General features: G+C 43.2%; 1 protein-coding gene across 2 annotated transcripts in view; it reads left to right on the forward strand.

Moving 5' to 3' along the window:
- The window catches only part of THSD4 (thrombospondin type 1 domain containing 4), a 634,788-nt gene that overhangs the window by 132,215 nt on the left and 487,428 nt on the right, over positions 1–15,145 (forward strand). For both annotated transcript variants that reach the window (XM_058294432.2, XM_004451032.4), the window contains exon 5: positions 1,727–2,174. In XM_058294432.2, coding sequence (XP_058150415.1) covers positions 1,727–2,174 — 448 coding nt within the window. The remainder of the gene's footprint in view (positions 1–1,726; positions 2,175–15,145) is intronic.

A 15,145-nucleotide genomic window follows, 5' to 3' on the forward strand; every position in this document is an offset into this window, starting at 1 on the left:
GTAGAAATTCTTTCCTTCAGATTTGTATGATGTCATTCATTTTACCTGGCCTGCCACAAGAAGAAAAAGGCAAATTACATCCAAGTCAGATATATTTTTTAATACTAAGGTCTTAACTGCATCTCTTAAAAGCAGCAAGCTGGATCCCCCCATCATTAACAGTCCCAAGTGTTGCCAAGATTAATTGAGAAATGCCTAAACTAAAGGCAAAATAAACACTGCAACACGGTTTAATTCAAAACCATATCAGCTAAGAATGAAGGTGCAATTAGTGATAAAGATGTTATTAATTAGTTGTGGTCTGTTAAATTTTATTTTCAGTGGTTATGCAAAGTGAAGAAAAATTCCTCATGAGGGCAGAAATCAATGTTTCACCTTGATTGCTGTTTCAATGTCCTTATTTTAATGGGACCATCCTGTAGAAACCCTTGGGCACATTTCCAGTTTTACTTAAATGTAGAATTAATTATTATGGAAGCATATAATTTTAGAGCTGGAGCAACTTTGGTGGTCATTTAATCCAATCCAGTCATTTTACAGGTAAGAGTTAAATGACTCCCTTAAATCCTTCCACAGAGTATTGGAACTGTGCTTTCCAGCTCTCAGACCAGTGATGGAAACCTTCTCCCATCCCTCTTGGCAAAGGTGTTTCCTCTCATCTCTGAATTCCCAAAGCACGCCTGTTGTATACCTTCCAAGAAGGCTCTTACCCCATTCCGCCTTAGGTTCTAGTTGTTTTCAATTGTAACGGTAGGGTCTTAGGAGCCATGTATGATTCATTCAAAAGAAATCTTTTCACTATTCCTAGCTGTCTATTTTTCAAACAGTAATTGCACAATAAATTTACATGCAGTATCATGCTGGAGCAAACTAGCATCTGCTGGCTAGAGCTGATTGTGTGCCTCTACACTGGTAGACTGAAATCAGCCATCAGTAAGAGTATTTATACCATGGAAATGGGCAAATGTTACAAAGCAGTGTGTTTTTTTTTTTGCCTGGAAAGCCAGTGCTTGAACATTAACTAGTAAACCATTGTTTCTATTATTTTCATCAGGTCTCAGGTCTTGATAAAATCTAAAGATTCATACTAACGTGAAACTAACCACTCAGCCATTGCTCAACATGGGTTGCCTCAAGAGCGCTGGAAGAGGCAATTGTTCAACCCCCTCTCATCTTCCTGGGGATTGAGTTTGACCCAGTCCAAGTCCAACCTCACGAAGGCATTAGAATTTGGTTGCTTAGCTAAGGTCCACTTACCTGGAAAAGCTTTTGGGGCATGGTGGTTTGGAAACTGGATCTGAAATATCAGACACAATTGATTGAGGGAAAAAAATTATGAGTTACTATGACTAAAATTGCACTCATATTGTTCATTATATTTTAGTAGCTCCTAATGGCCTGGAAAAATGTTCTAACTCCCTGGCATAAAAGACACGCAGTGATTCCAGTTTACTTTTCTAACCTTCTTTCCAATGCCTCACACCATCCACTGTTCATACAGTGTTAATTCATTCCTGTCTTTACTCTACTTGCCAGCCTGTGTGTCTTTGTCCATGAAGTCTTTGTCCACCTCCAGAAGACCCTGCCTTTAACTTCCCTCTTCTATCATAGAATCTCTCCCAAGCTCTGTCCCTACTTATCACCATTTATTTGGAGCACTGCTTCTGGGTTCATGTGGAAATGGATGTGAATCTGTTAATTTCTTCTCCTGTGTGTCTCTGTTTAGGAGCAGGACCCGAGGTCCCATCGGCCCTGGGAAGTATGGTTATGGAAAGGCCCCATACATCTTACCACTGCAGACAGACACTGGACACACGCCACAGAGGCTTCGGAGGCAGAGGCCCTCATCCCGGCATTCCAGGTCCCAGGGGGCATCTAGTCCTAGGCATGTCTACAACCCTCCAGCCAACTGGGCCCCCCACCATGGGCCTCTGTACCAAAGCGACAACAGCCCTCGTTCTGGACTACAGCCTTCAGAGGCCTCCATCTACCAGATGCCTTTGACCCATGACCATGGCTTCCCTGCGGCCTCAAGTCTCTTCCACAGTCCAGAAACAAGCAGCAACCATGGCATGGGGGCCCACAGGACACCTCAGAGCTTCTCCCAACCTTCCCACTCTACAGCAATCTCATGTATTGGGGCCTACAGGCAGTACAAGCTGTGCAACACCAACGTGAGTACACATCATCTCCTTGTCCTGGGCCTGGAACCAGCTTTTATTCTTCTCTTGGTTAGCAGTGAGCACACAGAAGACAGTAAGGACATAATTTTGGGGGGCCATGTTAGCACACTTTTTTCTCTTTCTTCTTTCTCTCTATGTATACTTTTCTTTTTAAAATAAGACTATTGCTCTATTAACTTGTGCATAATTTACTGCATTGCTTATTAACAATCACGTAATGATAGTTTTAGTTTGCTATTGCTGCATAACAAACAACCTCCCAAACCTTGGTGATTTACATCAACAATATTTGCTTTTTTGCTCATGGATCTGTGGGTCAGGTAGTGTTTGGCTGATTTTAGGTAACTAGTAAAGGTGCCAATTTTGGTGGGATTGACTAGCATAGGTACCATCCAATAAGGTTCCTGGAGGCTCTCTGCTATTCCAGGCATGCACCCTTTAGATCAGGTGTTCTTCACCTTTTTTGTTCCACAGAGCCCTTACTAAGTCCACACTGTACTATGTTGTATTTAATAAATATGTCACATCTGCACCAATATGTGCCTACAAGAATGTATTTTTGAATTTCAATTCAAGCTCATAGACCCCTTGTGAAGAAGCCCAGCTTTAGATATTGTATCATGAAGCCTAGATGTCTTAGGAGAGTGGGACAGCCGGAGGATGTACTCATAAGCCTTTGGGCAACAGTTATTTACTAACTGGTATTTCAGTAGTTTCAGAACCTATACAGCTATACTGGTACACATAGGCTGAATACCCACTTTAGATATTAGTTCAATATTTATTGATGTCTTCATGAATTTTAATAATAGCTACCATTATTAAAAACGTACATCAAGCTAGGCACTTTTCTTACCTCATTTAACCCTCTCCTCAAACACATGGGTTTGCTGTTCTTTCTGAATTTTACAGTTGCAAAGGCAGGTTAAATAACTTGTTGACAAGTCCACAGTTAGGGAGTCTGAGTGAATTATCAAGGTAAACTATATAAGATGACCAAATGTGTTTTTCTTAATATCGGTTTAAAGACTATATAAAAGAGAAAGGAGTAAGAGAATGTTTAAAGGTTAAATTTCCGAGTTGCTGTCTTTTTCATTAATGATTTAATCTGCCTTAATACTCAGTTACTGGGTAACAGGACAGCTGTTATATATTAACTTCAATTTCCTCATTAAAAATATATTTCCTGCTTTAGAGTCCGTAGAAATGACTTAATTTGTGATCTTAATAATTCCTCGGAATGCCTATATTTTTTTAGCTTGTTCTTCCACTAACAGACTTCAGGAATTATTAATTTTTATAAAGCAGTAATATTTCTAAACCTCTTTCTAATCAGTCAACCAGTAGGTCTTAATTGACCATCCCTGTTTGTCTTGTAACAGACTAGGTACCATGAATGATAAAAGACATATTATCTACCTCATAGGTTTTTTTTGAAGATCAAATGAGATAATGTTAGGAAAGTGCTTTGTAAATCAAAAAGCAATACATTAATGTAAGGAATTACTTGTCTTCATGATCAGTCATGGTCCTGTCCTCAAATGCCCATTGCTGTTCTTGTAAATGAAATGAATTCATCTCTAATATATGGCAAACTCTTTCATTGACTAACAAGTCTCGTAATTTGAAGACCAAGTAAACTATAGAGAGAAGGGAAAAGAGAGCATTTGGCAAATATGTGGAGCTGGTATTTATTTAGCATTTCTTTCATTTAACCTACACTTTATAAAGCAAGTGCTTATTTCCAGGCCTTGTTACTAACAGCAGGATTTTCTTTCCCCATGTAGAAGTTGTGGCTTTCCTGGGTGCTGGGTAACTGCACCACTGAGACTGAAACATAGGGAATCTTGGAAAATTCTTGAGAATTTGTGATGTCTACAGGCATTTATTTATTATTTATTTCTCTCCCCTCCCCCTACTCCCCCGCCCGCCCCCGTCTGCTCTCTGCGTCCATTCACTGTGTATCCTTCTGTGTCCGCTTCTATTCTTGTCAGCGGCCAGGGAATCTGTGTCTCTTTTTATTGCATTATCTTGCTGCATCAGTTCTCCGTGTGTGGCGCCACTCCAGGGCAGGCTGGACTTTCTTTCGCACTGGGCAGCTCTCCTTACAGGGTGCACCCCTCACGCGTGGGGCTCTGCTATGCGGGGGACACCCCTGCGTGGCATGGCACTCCTTGCACACATCAGCACCTTGTGTGGACCAGCTCCACACAGGTCAAGGAGGTCCTGGGTTTGAACCGCGGAACTCCCATGTGGTAGGTGGATGCTCTATCTGTTGAGCCAAGTCCGCTTCCCTCTGCAGGCATTTTGGAAGTTGGCAAATCTCTAAGTCAGGACAGAGAAGTGAATGTTGACAAAGGATTTCAAAAAGGACTATGACAAAAGTTTAATTCCCTTCTTTTTGCTGTAACAGTTTGCACAACGTTCTCCCCAGCACATCCCACCACCCCAAGTCCACATCTGATTGATGTGCCATTCAAAGATTCTTTGTTCCCCACCTCACTTCCCCTGCCCGCTAGCCATTAGTAACCTCCTTACACTATAGCCCTCTTTAGCAGCAGCTTATGCTGCTGCCTCCCCTCACCCCTCCTCCTAGCCTTTGTTCCTGCCCACATTGCCAACATGTAATCTGCCTCCCTCCTTGGCCACTGCTTACCTCATAGCCATCCGCCCTTACCCACCTATCCACCGCCACCCTGTAGCTAGCCCACCCCTGCACTAACCCCTCCCTCACCCGACACTATATAACCAAGTGCACTTCCTCAATAAAGTAGACCTGCGCACAGCCCTCGTCTCCGTGGCGTTCTTCTACCGCGCTGCGCATCCCCACCACACCTTGAGCTGCCTGCTGCCGGCTCAAAGGGCCCCCGGCCCCCCGGCAGCTCTCCCTGAGCCAGCTAAGCTCCGCAACCAGCGGGAGCAGTGTAACAATTCTTAACCTTTTTTGTTCCACAGACTCCTTTGCCAGTCAGGTGAAATGAATACCACTGTAATTTATTTATTGCATACATTCATAAGTGAAAGAAATGCTAGATTTCAGTTAGAGGTCAAAGAAAATAAAGATATGTAGTTTTTTTCAGTTCAAGCTCATGACCCCCTGAAATCCTTGCATGTACCTCTTTTTGTGGCCCTCTGGTTAAGAACCCCTACATTAGAGGTTCAAGACTACATATCTTATTTTTCTTGGGACTTTGGCCACACCCTATGAATACTTTAAAACGCCGTGTGTCAGGAGTCCCCAAGACCACCCCCAGGTTCACTGATTCCCCAGAAGGACTCACAGGACTTAGCATATAGTTGTACCCATTTCTATGTCTTACTACAGCAAAAAGATGGAAACAAAGTTCATAAGGGAAAAAGGTGCCTGGGATGTAGTCTAGGGGAAACCAGAGGCAAGCATACAAGAATCCTCTCCCAGTTGAGTCACACAGGAAGTACTTAATTCCTCCCACAATGAATTGCTACAACACATGACAAATGTCATTTTATCAGGGAAGCACATTAGAGACTTGGTGCCCAGAATTTTTGTTGGGAGGCTAGTCACATGGGCACCCTCTGCCTAGCATGGACCAAAATTCCAGACTCCCAAAAGGAAAGCAAGTGTTCAGCATAAACCATATTGTTTACGCAGATGGAGTTGGGGAAGATTCCACTGTGGAAGGTACAGTTGAGCTGGGTTGTCAAGGATGGTCAAATAAGAGAAAAGAACATTTGGGGGCAAAAGAAACAGCCTTGTTACAGACCGTGCAGGATTGTGGTAGAATATCAGGCACTTCTTATGCCTCCCAGGTGGTAGGGAACCTCTTTCCTTCCCCTCCCTGCCTCTTCTTATTCAGTTTAAATCATCAGTCTTAATAGGGAATTTGTTCTCTTAAAAAACAACAACAACAACAAAGCAACCACCGTGTATCATGTTTTTAGTGATGACCAATGGATAACCAATCTCATGTCAGTGGACATCTCTGAATGTGCATGTTTAATATTAAGCCCTTTCCTTAACGTGTCATCTGAGAATTTTAAGCATTCTAGCATTCTTTAGGACCATTAAATTCATATACAATGCCCCCTAAAAATACTGCAAAAATCAATAATAAATGCAGCGCTAATAGTCTGTGGACATAGACTTGAAAAATTAGGAAGTTTTTTTTCCTTGCCTACAATGTGTATGAGGAGGCTAAGGTGACACACCCCAGTAGAGAGAGAAGCTCTATGGTCTTTTAAAAAAAATTATTATTTTTAAAAATATTTTTATTACAGAAGTTGTGAACTTTCAAAACAATCAGGAACATGTGTAGAATTCTCACATTGGAGCGGTTCACAAACATGCCACGTCATGGTGGAACACTTTTCACATCAAAGAATCTGTGCGTGCTTGCTGTCTGCTCTCTGTGTCCATTCACTGTGTGTTCTTCTGAGTCTGCTTGTCTTCTCTTCTTGTCTTCTCTTTAGGAGGCACCGGGAACCAACCCTGGGACCGCCAACATGGGAGAGAGGCACTAAGTTGCTCGAGCCACCTCAGCTCCCTGGTTTGTTGTGTCTCTTTGTCTTTCCTCTGTGTCTCTTTTTCGTTGCATCATCTTGTGTCAGTTCGCAGTGTGGGTCAGTTCTCTGCAGTACAGGCCAGCTTTACCTTCACTAGGAGACCCCGGGGCCTGAACCCGGGAACCCTCTATATGGTACACAGGAGGCCAATTGCTTGAGCCACGTCTGCTTCCCGTTGCCCTCCTTTATGTGCAAGGAAGTAGAGACCCGGAGGGGAATGACTTGAATAAGATCAGTTGTGTGAGTAGTGTCAGCAAGACTAAGCCTAAGCCTCTGGCCCTGAGTCTATTGAACGCTCCCATTGTGGGTTGTTGCTTTGAGCCTATAAGCACATCATTGTCACTGACTGAGTGGGGTCACGCGTTAGACTATAGATTGGGGACAGTGAGATTATGTAAACCATTGCCTTAAGCAATGCTCAGAGTCCAGTGGGAGAGAGAGACTCATAAATAGGTAATAATAGTGTAGATGCAGGTGCCACCACTGATGCCACGTAGGCACTTTGAAATCCCCAGACACTGGAAATTACCTTGGCTTGGGTGGAGTCAGTGAAGGTCTCTTGGACAAGTCCAGGTTATCCAGGTGAAGGGAGGACTTCCAGGAAGAGGGAATGACAAGGATCCTAGAGGTCCTTTGTGCTCCTGTTAAGACTGAGGAGCAAGAAGCAGGAGGCTCGGGAACCACTCATTGAAATCAGGCGTTTTCCCGATGAGCAATGACTTCATCTGCAAGTATCTTTAGACCAGCCCAGGACCAACCCTGAGATTATCCACACTTTCTTCAGGCTACAGAAAAATATCCTCCCCTCCCCTTTTTTACCTGCAATTTCTCAGCTATAGCTAAAAATAATAAGTACTCAAGGAATCCGGTAAATAGTTACGCTTCTTCTTTGTAGAAACTCATTGAAGCCCAGAAGTATTAATAGAGTCTGTGTTTTCAAGAGTTGGGAGCAAAAGGATTGGAGTTTTTATAGGGCTTGAATCAGGGAGAGGAGAAACCAGACCTCAGTCCCTCTGGTGTCTGGGGAATCCAGTTTTTATAAATCCTTTTCTTCTGGCAATTTCTGGGATTTTGTATATAATAAAAATATCTTTGCTAAGTATATTAACCGACCAAGACCCCTTTGCCCTCTGTGCTGGGGGCCTGTGCCTCTTCCCACTTGTCTTCTCTTAAGCACGCCATGAATTCGGCCCTTTCTCCCTGCAGAGGAAACTGACTCTCAGGCCCCTTCCGGAGAATAGAGGCTGTAGTGAGACACCTGGTGCAAGGTGGGGACAAAGTTATGAGTTTTTTAAGGGCTTTCCTGCCAAAGGAGGTGTGATCCTGAGTTAAGTGCTGTCTAAACTTAGTGCTGTCTTAATGTGTAGCATTATGAGAGGAAAACTCCTGGGGCTAAAGGCAGCTTTTAACAAGCACTGAAATGAGGAGTTCTGGTATCAGTGACTCTCCAGTAAATTTCCCTGGGGTGGGACTGGCTTCTGACAATGCGTTTATCCCAGTGGAGTTTTCTGCCTCAAAGTAAGTGAAAAGGAAAGGAAGTCGTTGGACAAATCTCACAGGTAGCTAAGCATGCACTGTGTGGTTGGATTCTAATTCTGCCCTATTTTCTAGTCTGATATTGAATAAGAGAGGAGCTGACAAATAACTTTCTGATTGCAGTTTTAAGGTGAAACTTAGCAAATGGGCCAGGTAAGAATTCAGTGCAATTCTGTAAGGTATAAAGCTTGTCAAGATGGTAGGGCCAGTTATTGGATGGACAGGCCGTCTAAGGGGGGCTCAGTGGAAGAATATCCAATCACGAGCTTTTCACCAACCACCTCATCTGGGAAATATGTGCTAGTGTCAGTGCTTTTTGCTGCATTTTGCTTTCTCAACTCAAACTTGGAATTTCATAGAAAGGTTTCTTAAAGACTTTTTCTTACTTTCTCAGTTGCCTTCAAAGATATATACTTCTTTGTTTCAGCTTTAGCCAGTAGCCTTCTTCTGGCTACAAAAAGTAATTCCTTACTTTTTCTTCTTCCAAATTTCTAGTAATCAAGTATACCATCTACCTATGAGATATTAGTCCCATTGGAGGTACTGAGGTTCAGAGCAGTTGGAAATAAGAGTTAACAATGAGTTAGTATGTGGGGGAGGTGAGAATTGTCATCTGCTATCCTGACCTCCTACTCCACTATAATTTTTTTTTTCTGCCCCAGACATATTACATTACATTTCTCTAAATGAACTCTTTGGGTGAAATAATGGAAGCCTTTCATGATTATAAAAAATAATTCATGCAAGTAGTAAGAAAAATTATAATTTCCATGATTATAAAAAAATAATTCATGCAAGTAGTAAGAAATATTGTAATAATAGAGAGAGGTATGTTCTGGTCCTGGATGCAATTATAGTCAATCATTTTTAATTTTTAGTTCTTGTGGTCATTCTCTGCATAACTCTAAACAACATGCTCATACCTCTGCTTTTTGGTATATCTATTTCAAACTTTCTGTATTGACTTCTTACTCTGAAAGATGAAGAAATTACCTCCTATCCCTGCTGGCCCCATTTTTTATTTTCAGATACATTTGTAGCTATATACATTATATTCGCAATTTTAATTTTTTTGGGTCTATCAACTCTAGAAAATATCAATGGGCTCCTGGCTTTGCAAAATTAGAAATTTAATTCCCAAACAGTTCTACAAATTCTTCACATTGTGTTACATATTTTTGCATGTGAATGTTCTCATCTTAGTCCCTGAGATCCCTGCAAGCAGCTATTATGAGTCACTTCTTCTGTAGCCTCAGCACCAGTGCCAACATCTGACACATGATAGAGGCACAATAACTGATTACTGTTGAAAAGAATTTCACACCCTGCCCTAGTGGAGAGGAAAGCCTTATTGATGTGAGATACATAAAGTAGATGTTAGGAAATGTGTACTCTTTGGGAGGGTAGAAGTTTTGAATGTTTCATTAGTTTATATTCGGTCATTTACTTCCTGGCTTGTTGGAAAAAAAAAATGTGTATGTGTCCTTTTTAAGACCTAATTCTAGACATGGAGATATGTAAATAAGGAAAAATAAATGAAAACTTTGGGGATGGGCCTAGATTTGTATGGACATGTGTCCAAAATACTTAAAAATATAGGATTCTCCTGGGTGAATGGATAGGCTTAGTCATTTAATATCTTCTGAGACTTGGGTGTTTGTATTGAGTGAGAGGGAAACATCTTTCTCTAAGAGAACACTGTGAACTTCTCTTTGTCTTGGGGAAAGTATTTGAGAACTAAGAAAACAAAGCTGTTTTTATTTTCAAAATTAAAAGCCTTGAATCAGTTCTTTTGGATGAACCAATTCAATGGCTGTCTAGGGAAGCACTGAAAGTGGTGAGAAGAGGCAAAGAGTTTTTGCATGATGGACTTTGCTCCCAATGACTTGAGAAAGGAGATATTAAACCAATTTGAAAAATGTTTTGCGTAACTTGTAAGAAACTTTAGTCCATGGGCATATGACTCTACAGATGTAAAACCAAACTAGGGGCCTAGTGGTAAGAGAAGGGTGGGGGGGATCCTTGTTGGGAACACCCACCTTGAGACCCCTCCAGCTTCTGGAATGCTGGATTTGTCTTTGATGTCTACCTGGATTCCAATTCAACTAAAACTTACTGAGAATTTATTAAATACTATGAGCTAGAAACTAGAAGGATTACTAATTTAATCCTCCAAAAATCCTGGGTGGGAATGTGAGGCAGGGGTTTTTCGTACAAGTACGACACAGAGAAATTAAGTGCCTTCCCTGCCCAAGACTACGCAGCCACTTTCTCATGGCATGTAGGGGCATTTGCTAGATTTCTTTTTTTTTTATATTTCTTCACTGTGATGATATTAAATACATTATATGTTGTTATGGAAGCCCGTTTTTTGATTGAATCCAGAGCAATGAAAAGGATTAAAAAAATCCATGATTTACCCAGGGAGGTTCCAAGGTCATGATCCTTGGAACCACCTTCACTGGGAATGACTCTTCATCTCCTAGAGAACTGAAAGCCATTAATTACCAAAAGGTAAGTGTGTGATCACTGACTGTGTCCTCTTGAGCAACGAGGTTACGTCAAAGGCACTTGTCATCTCAGATTAACCAGGGTCACTAGAACCTTAGCCCGAGTTTCCAAGATATTCTTTGTGACTCATAACAACCTCAGGCAATTGTCTAGATGGAACTTTGGATATGGCCTGTATTGCTTTATAAGGATTCAGCTCATCATATTAAAGTACATCTTTATTCCTCTTCCCATATGAGTCGGGTGGAAATAGCTCTCCCTCTTTTGCATGGAAGGGAGTCATTTGGAGGAAAGTTATCTCCCAGGGGCATTACTTAGCTATAAAGCTTTGGTCTGTGCTGATCCTATCCTGAATGAGCCTGATCTCTATCTCCATGGCTTTTTCCCCTGTCTCCGTTTTCTGGCCAGAAGATATAAGACTCTGTGCCCATGGAAAGGATCAGCGTAATAATATAGAGGTGATTACTATTAGTGAAGGTGACTCAGCCTATGGCATCAGGAAATAACCCATCTAGAATATTATAAATACAAAAGACTCTGTAACCTGGAAGTTTTAACTTGAGGGAATCTGTTAAAATGAGAGGAGATCACATACTGATAATAGTATGACAAGTACAAACAGATGTAGTCTACAGGAGAGAGATGAAACAATTTTCCAGGCCCTGCTTGGTTTTGCTCTTCACTCTACAGCTCCCTGCTCCTTACTGCTGGGGCTGCTTACCCAAGCCCCAGAGGCCAAATCAGGCACTGGCCTCTGGGATGTCTCCTGACAATAGGCAAGAAGGAGTTAAGGCCCTCTGGTCTGAGGACCCATCACAAATGGCCTTTGCTGTGCACACAATCATGAGCAACATAGTAGGATAGTGGCTCCTACTATGGAGTGTAGACCCAGAGTCTGGTTCCAATCCTGCTTTACCACTTACCAGCTCTGTGACCTTGGGACATCAGTTAACTTTCCTATGCCTTGGTTTCCTCAACTGTAAAATGAGTACAGTAGTGCTACCTACCTTTTGGGTTGTTGTGAGGATTATGCAAGCTAATATACATGAATCATAGAGTGGAGTTACTGGCATTTAGTATGTGCTCAATAAAAAAGTTACCTTTTTTTTAGCAGCAGAGGCAGCAGCAGCAGCAGCACCACCCTAGGGTTCTGCCTTTCCTGCCTGTACCATAATTCTGTCTCAATGGCCCACTCCCACATCTGGGCCCAGTGAGCCTTGTGTTTCTCTGTCCAGGTCTCCCTGCTCCCCAGGAAGTAGTGCCCTGCCTCTGAATAGCAGCTGGCCGGACATCATGTGAATCCTTCCTCTGGATCACACAGGGCCATGCCCATCTGCCAGGACACCTTGTTACCTCTGCTTCACCTCCCCATGCCAGCTCCTTGCTGGACACAGTCAACCTGCTGGGCATAACTGTCGGTGGAATTGCTGCCGCAGCACCTGACCCCCCACTGTAGATCTGATGCCATGTTAAGCCTTTTTGCCATGAAGGTAACCAGGGCCATGCTCAGATATAAAGCATTGGTTGGTGATCAGGGGACAGGGTCTCCTGAATGATCCACTGCAGGTGACTGGCTGGTTTGGCAGATGCATATATACATAAGTAAGAGCCCCAGGTGTTCCTGAGGTATGAAAACATGCCGTAAAATCCTAAACTGTGAGCAGATACAAGGCTGGCCAAAGGCCAAATGTATTTGGGTGATGTCAATACTGATAAATTGTCATTTCTATTACATAAATATTATGTATTATAAAAAAATAGTGCAAATTAACCAGAATTAATTCTGAAGAGAAAACATGTATAATCACACCTTCCACAGGTAATATTTTTAGCCTGTCTCTACACACATCATCATCATTTTAACACTGTGTGATTCTGAGAGCACTTTAGTTCATGGTCCGGCCCACTGGCAGTATTTTGCCGATGGCATGAGAGGGTTAAGCAGACTGGCTCAGTCATTCTGTCTGCTGCTTCCAGTTCTGGTGAGTGCACCAGCTTAATGAAGGACGGCTTCCGGCCCCAGCCTTGTCACTGGAGCAGCTTGGCTTTCCACTGGCATGGCTATTTGAGGAACAGGACTTTTAGCCCACTTGTCCTGGCTCTTTGAAGCCCAGCAGCTGATACTTTGTTGCTGATTGTGGGCAGGGTGAGATGCTGGGCGGCATGCTCAGGGCTCTGCCCCATGTCCCTGTGAGACCCTTTCCAAACTTCTCTGGGCCTCAGTTTCCTCATCTGTGCATTAAAGAGCTTGGATTTGATTCTCTTCTGCTCTAACATTCTATGATTCTGTGTTAAGTAATTTAGGGTGAGATTGGCACTTGGGCGTGCCTCCAAATTGTTGCTGCACAGTTACCCTGGGGAGTGCCCTGCGCATATATTCCTAGTCCCTCTTCCCACACTCCTATGGGGTGAGGCTGAGAATCCCTATTTTTAACAAACCTGCTACAGTTCTTTCACTAAGCCAGATTTGGGAACTCCTATAGGGATGGCACCTCTTCCCAAGTTGCCCAGCTGATAACATACATCTCAGTGAATCTCTGGTCCTGGCCACATGGTCATAAAAAGGATCTTATCTTGGACTCCTTCCTGAAGACAGCTGGTGTTGCTGGCAGCCTGCGGTTCCAGCTTTAGGGCCACCAGCAGCTTTGCTTCCAAAACCCGAGCAGGCAGCCCTTGCTGGCCTGTCCGTTCCTCCCCAGTTGCCTGAGCTCACCCCACCTCTCCACCCTGCCTTTTTCCCCCCACAAGTTTCCATCACCCTCTGCTTCACGGGGCTTCTTGCTCCATGTGGCTTAACTCAGCTGCAACAGATTTGGGGCCACCTCGGAGCTTGTACCGTTGCCTCCTCCGACTGTCCTTTATCAAGCAGGAAATGGTTTTCCCTCCACCATGTTTCATTCCTCCCTGTTGCCTCACCTTCCAGGAGACCTGGTGTTTCTGATGCATAGAGTAGATTCCTTTATAAATCCTTGAGAACTTTGAGTTGTCTTATCAACAGCTTATTCTAGAGATGTCCGATACACAGTGCTTTCAATATTTAAAGGGCCAGATTCCTTTTCCTTCTGAATAATATCACACAACACACATTTAAACGGATGGCTTTATCCATAATTTGAATTTGCTATTCTAATCTTATTTTATTTCACACTTGGTTCCTGCTTACCATTTCTAAATAAGAAGGAAGGCAGGGGGAGCTGGATCTTTTCTTTGAGTAGTCTAGTGTACGGGAGTCACCTGGATAATCTGGTAAAACACAGATCACTGGACTTCATCTCAGATCTACGGAATAAAAAATTCTTGGGGGTGGGACCCAGGAGTTTTCTTTTACAACAAGATCTCTGGGTGGTTCTTTTGCCCCCTAAAAGACAGGGAACTCCTACTTTCAATGGTAGAGATTGGGGAAACGGACTTTGGCCCAGTGGTTAGGGCGTCCGTCTACCATATGGGAGGTCCGTGGTTCAAACCCCGGGCCTCCTTGACCCGTGTGGAGCTGGCCATGCGCAGTGCTGATGCTCGCAAGGAGTGCCCTGCCATGCAAGGGTGTCCCCCGCGTGGGGGAGCCCCACGTGCAAGGAGTGCGCCCGCGAGGAAAAGCCGCCCAGCGTGAAAAGAAAGTGCAGCCTGCCCAGGAATGGCGCCGCCCACACTTCCCGTGCCGCTAACGACAACAGAAGCGGACAAAGAAACAAGACGCAGCAAAAAGACACATAGAACAGACAACCAGGGGAGGGGGGGGAAATAAAATAAATAAATAAATAAATCTTAAAAAAAAAAAAATGGTAGAGATTATTTAGGCAAGAATTTAGAAAAGATGGATGGACAGGACACTGAGAGACAGCCTGGTGGGCACCAGGGTGCCTGGGTTTAAACCTAGGTGCTGCCTCTCAGCAGCTGGGTGACTCTGTTCCTTGGTTTGCTCCTCTGTGAAAAAATCTGTAGGACTGTCATATCTGCCTCCTAAGTTGTTGTGAGGATTAAATGAGTTAATGTGTACAAAACGTTTTAAACAGTGCCTGGCACATGGTAAGGGCTCTGTCATGTTTGTTGTGAATATTATTCCATGCTGGGGGGCGCGGACTGGTGGGGGCATAGACAAAGCCAAACAGACGGGAATTGATGGCCTCTTTGAGGAGAGCGAGGAGAGCAATTTGTCAGGAACAGACAGTTTAGGTCAACAGTTTTCAAGTTATGATATACAAAGAATAAACTTGGGGAACTTGTTAAACATTTAGCTTCTCTACCAAGATTCTAATTTTGTAAACTTGGGGCAAAGCCTGGGAATCTGATTTTTAAATTTTTGATGGCAAGTGGTCCCCAAAATGTTAGAAACTCTGGTTTAGGTAGAGGAAGACTGGTGTTTAAAATTGGGGAGG

Source organism: Dasypus novemcinctus, chromosome 3 (assembly GCF_030445035.2).
Source record: "Dasypus novemcinctus isolate mDasNov1 chromosome 3, mDasNov1.1.hap2, whole genome shotgun sequence".
NCBI classification, from domain to species: domain Eukaryota; kingdom Metazoa; phylum Chordata; class Mammalia; order Cingulata; family Dasypodidae; genus Dasypus; species Dasypus novemcinctus.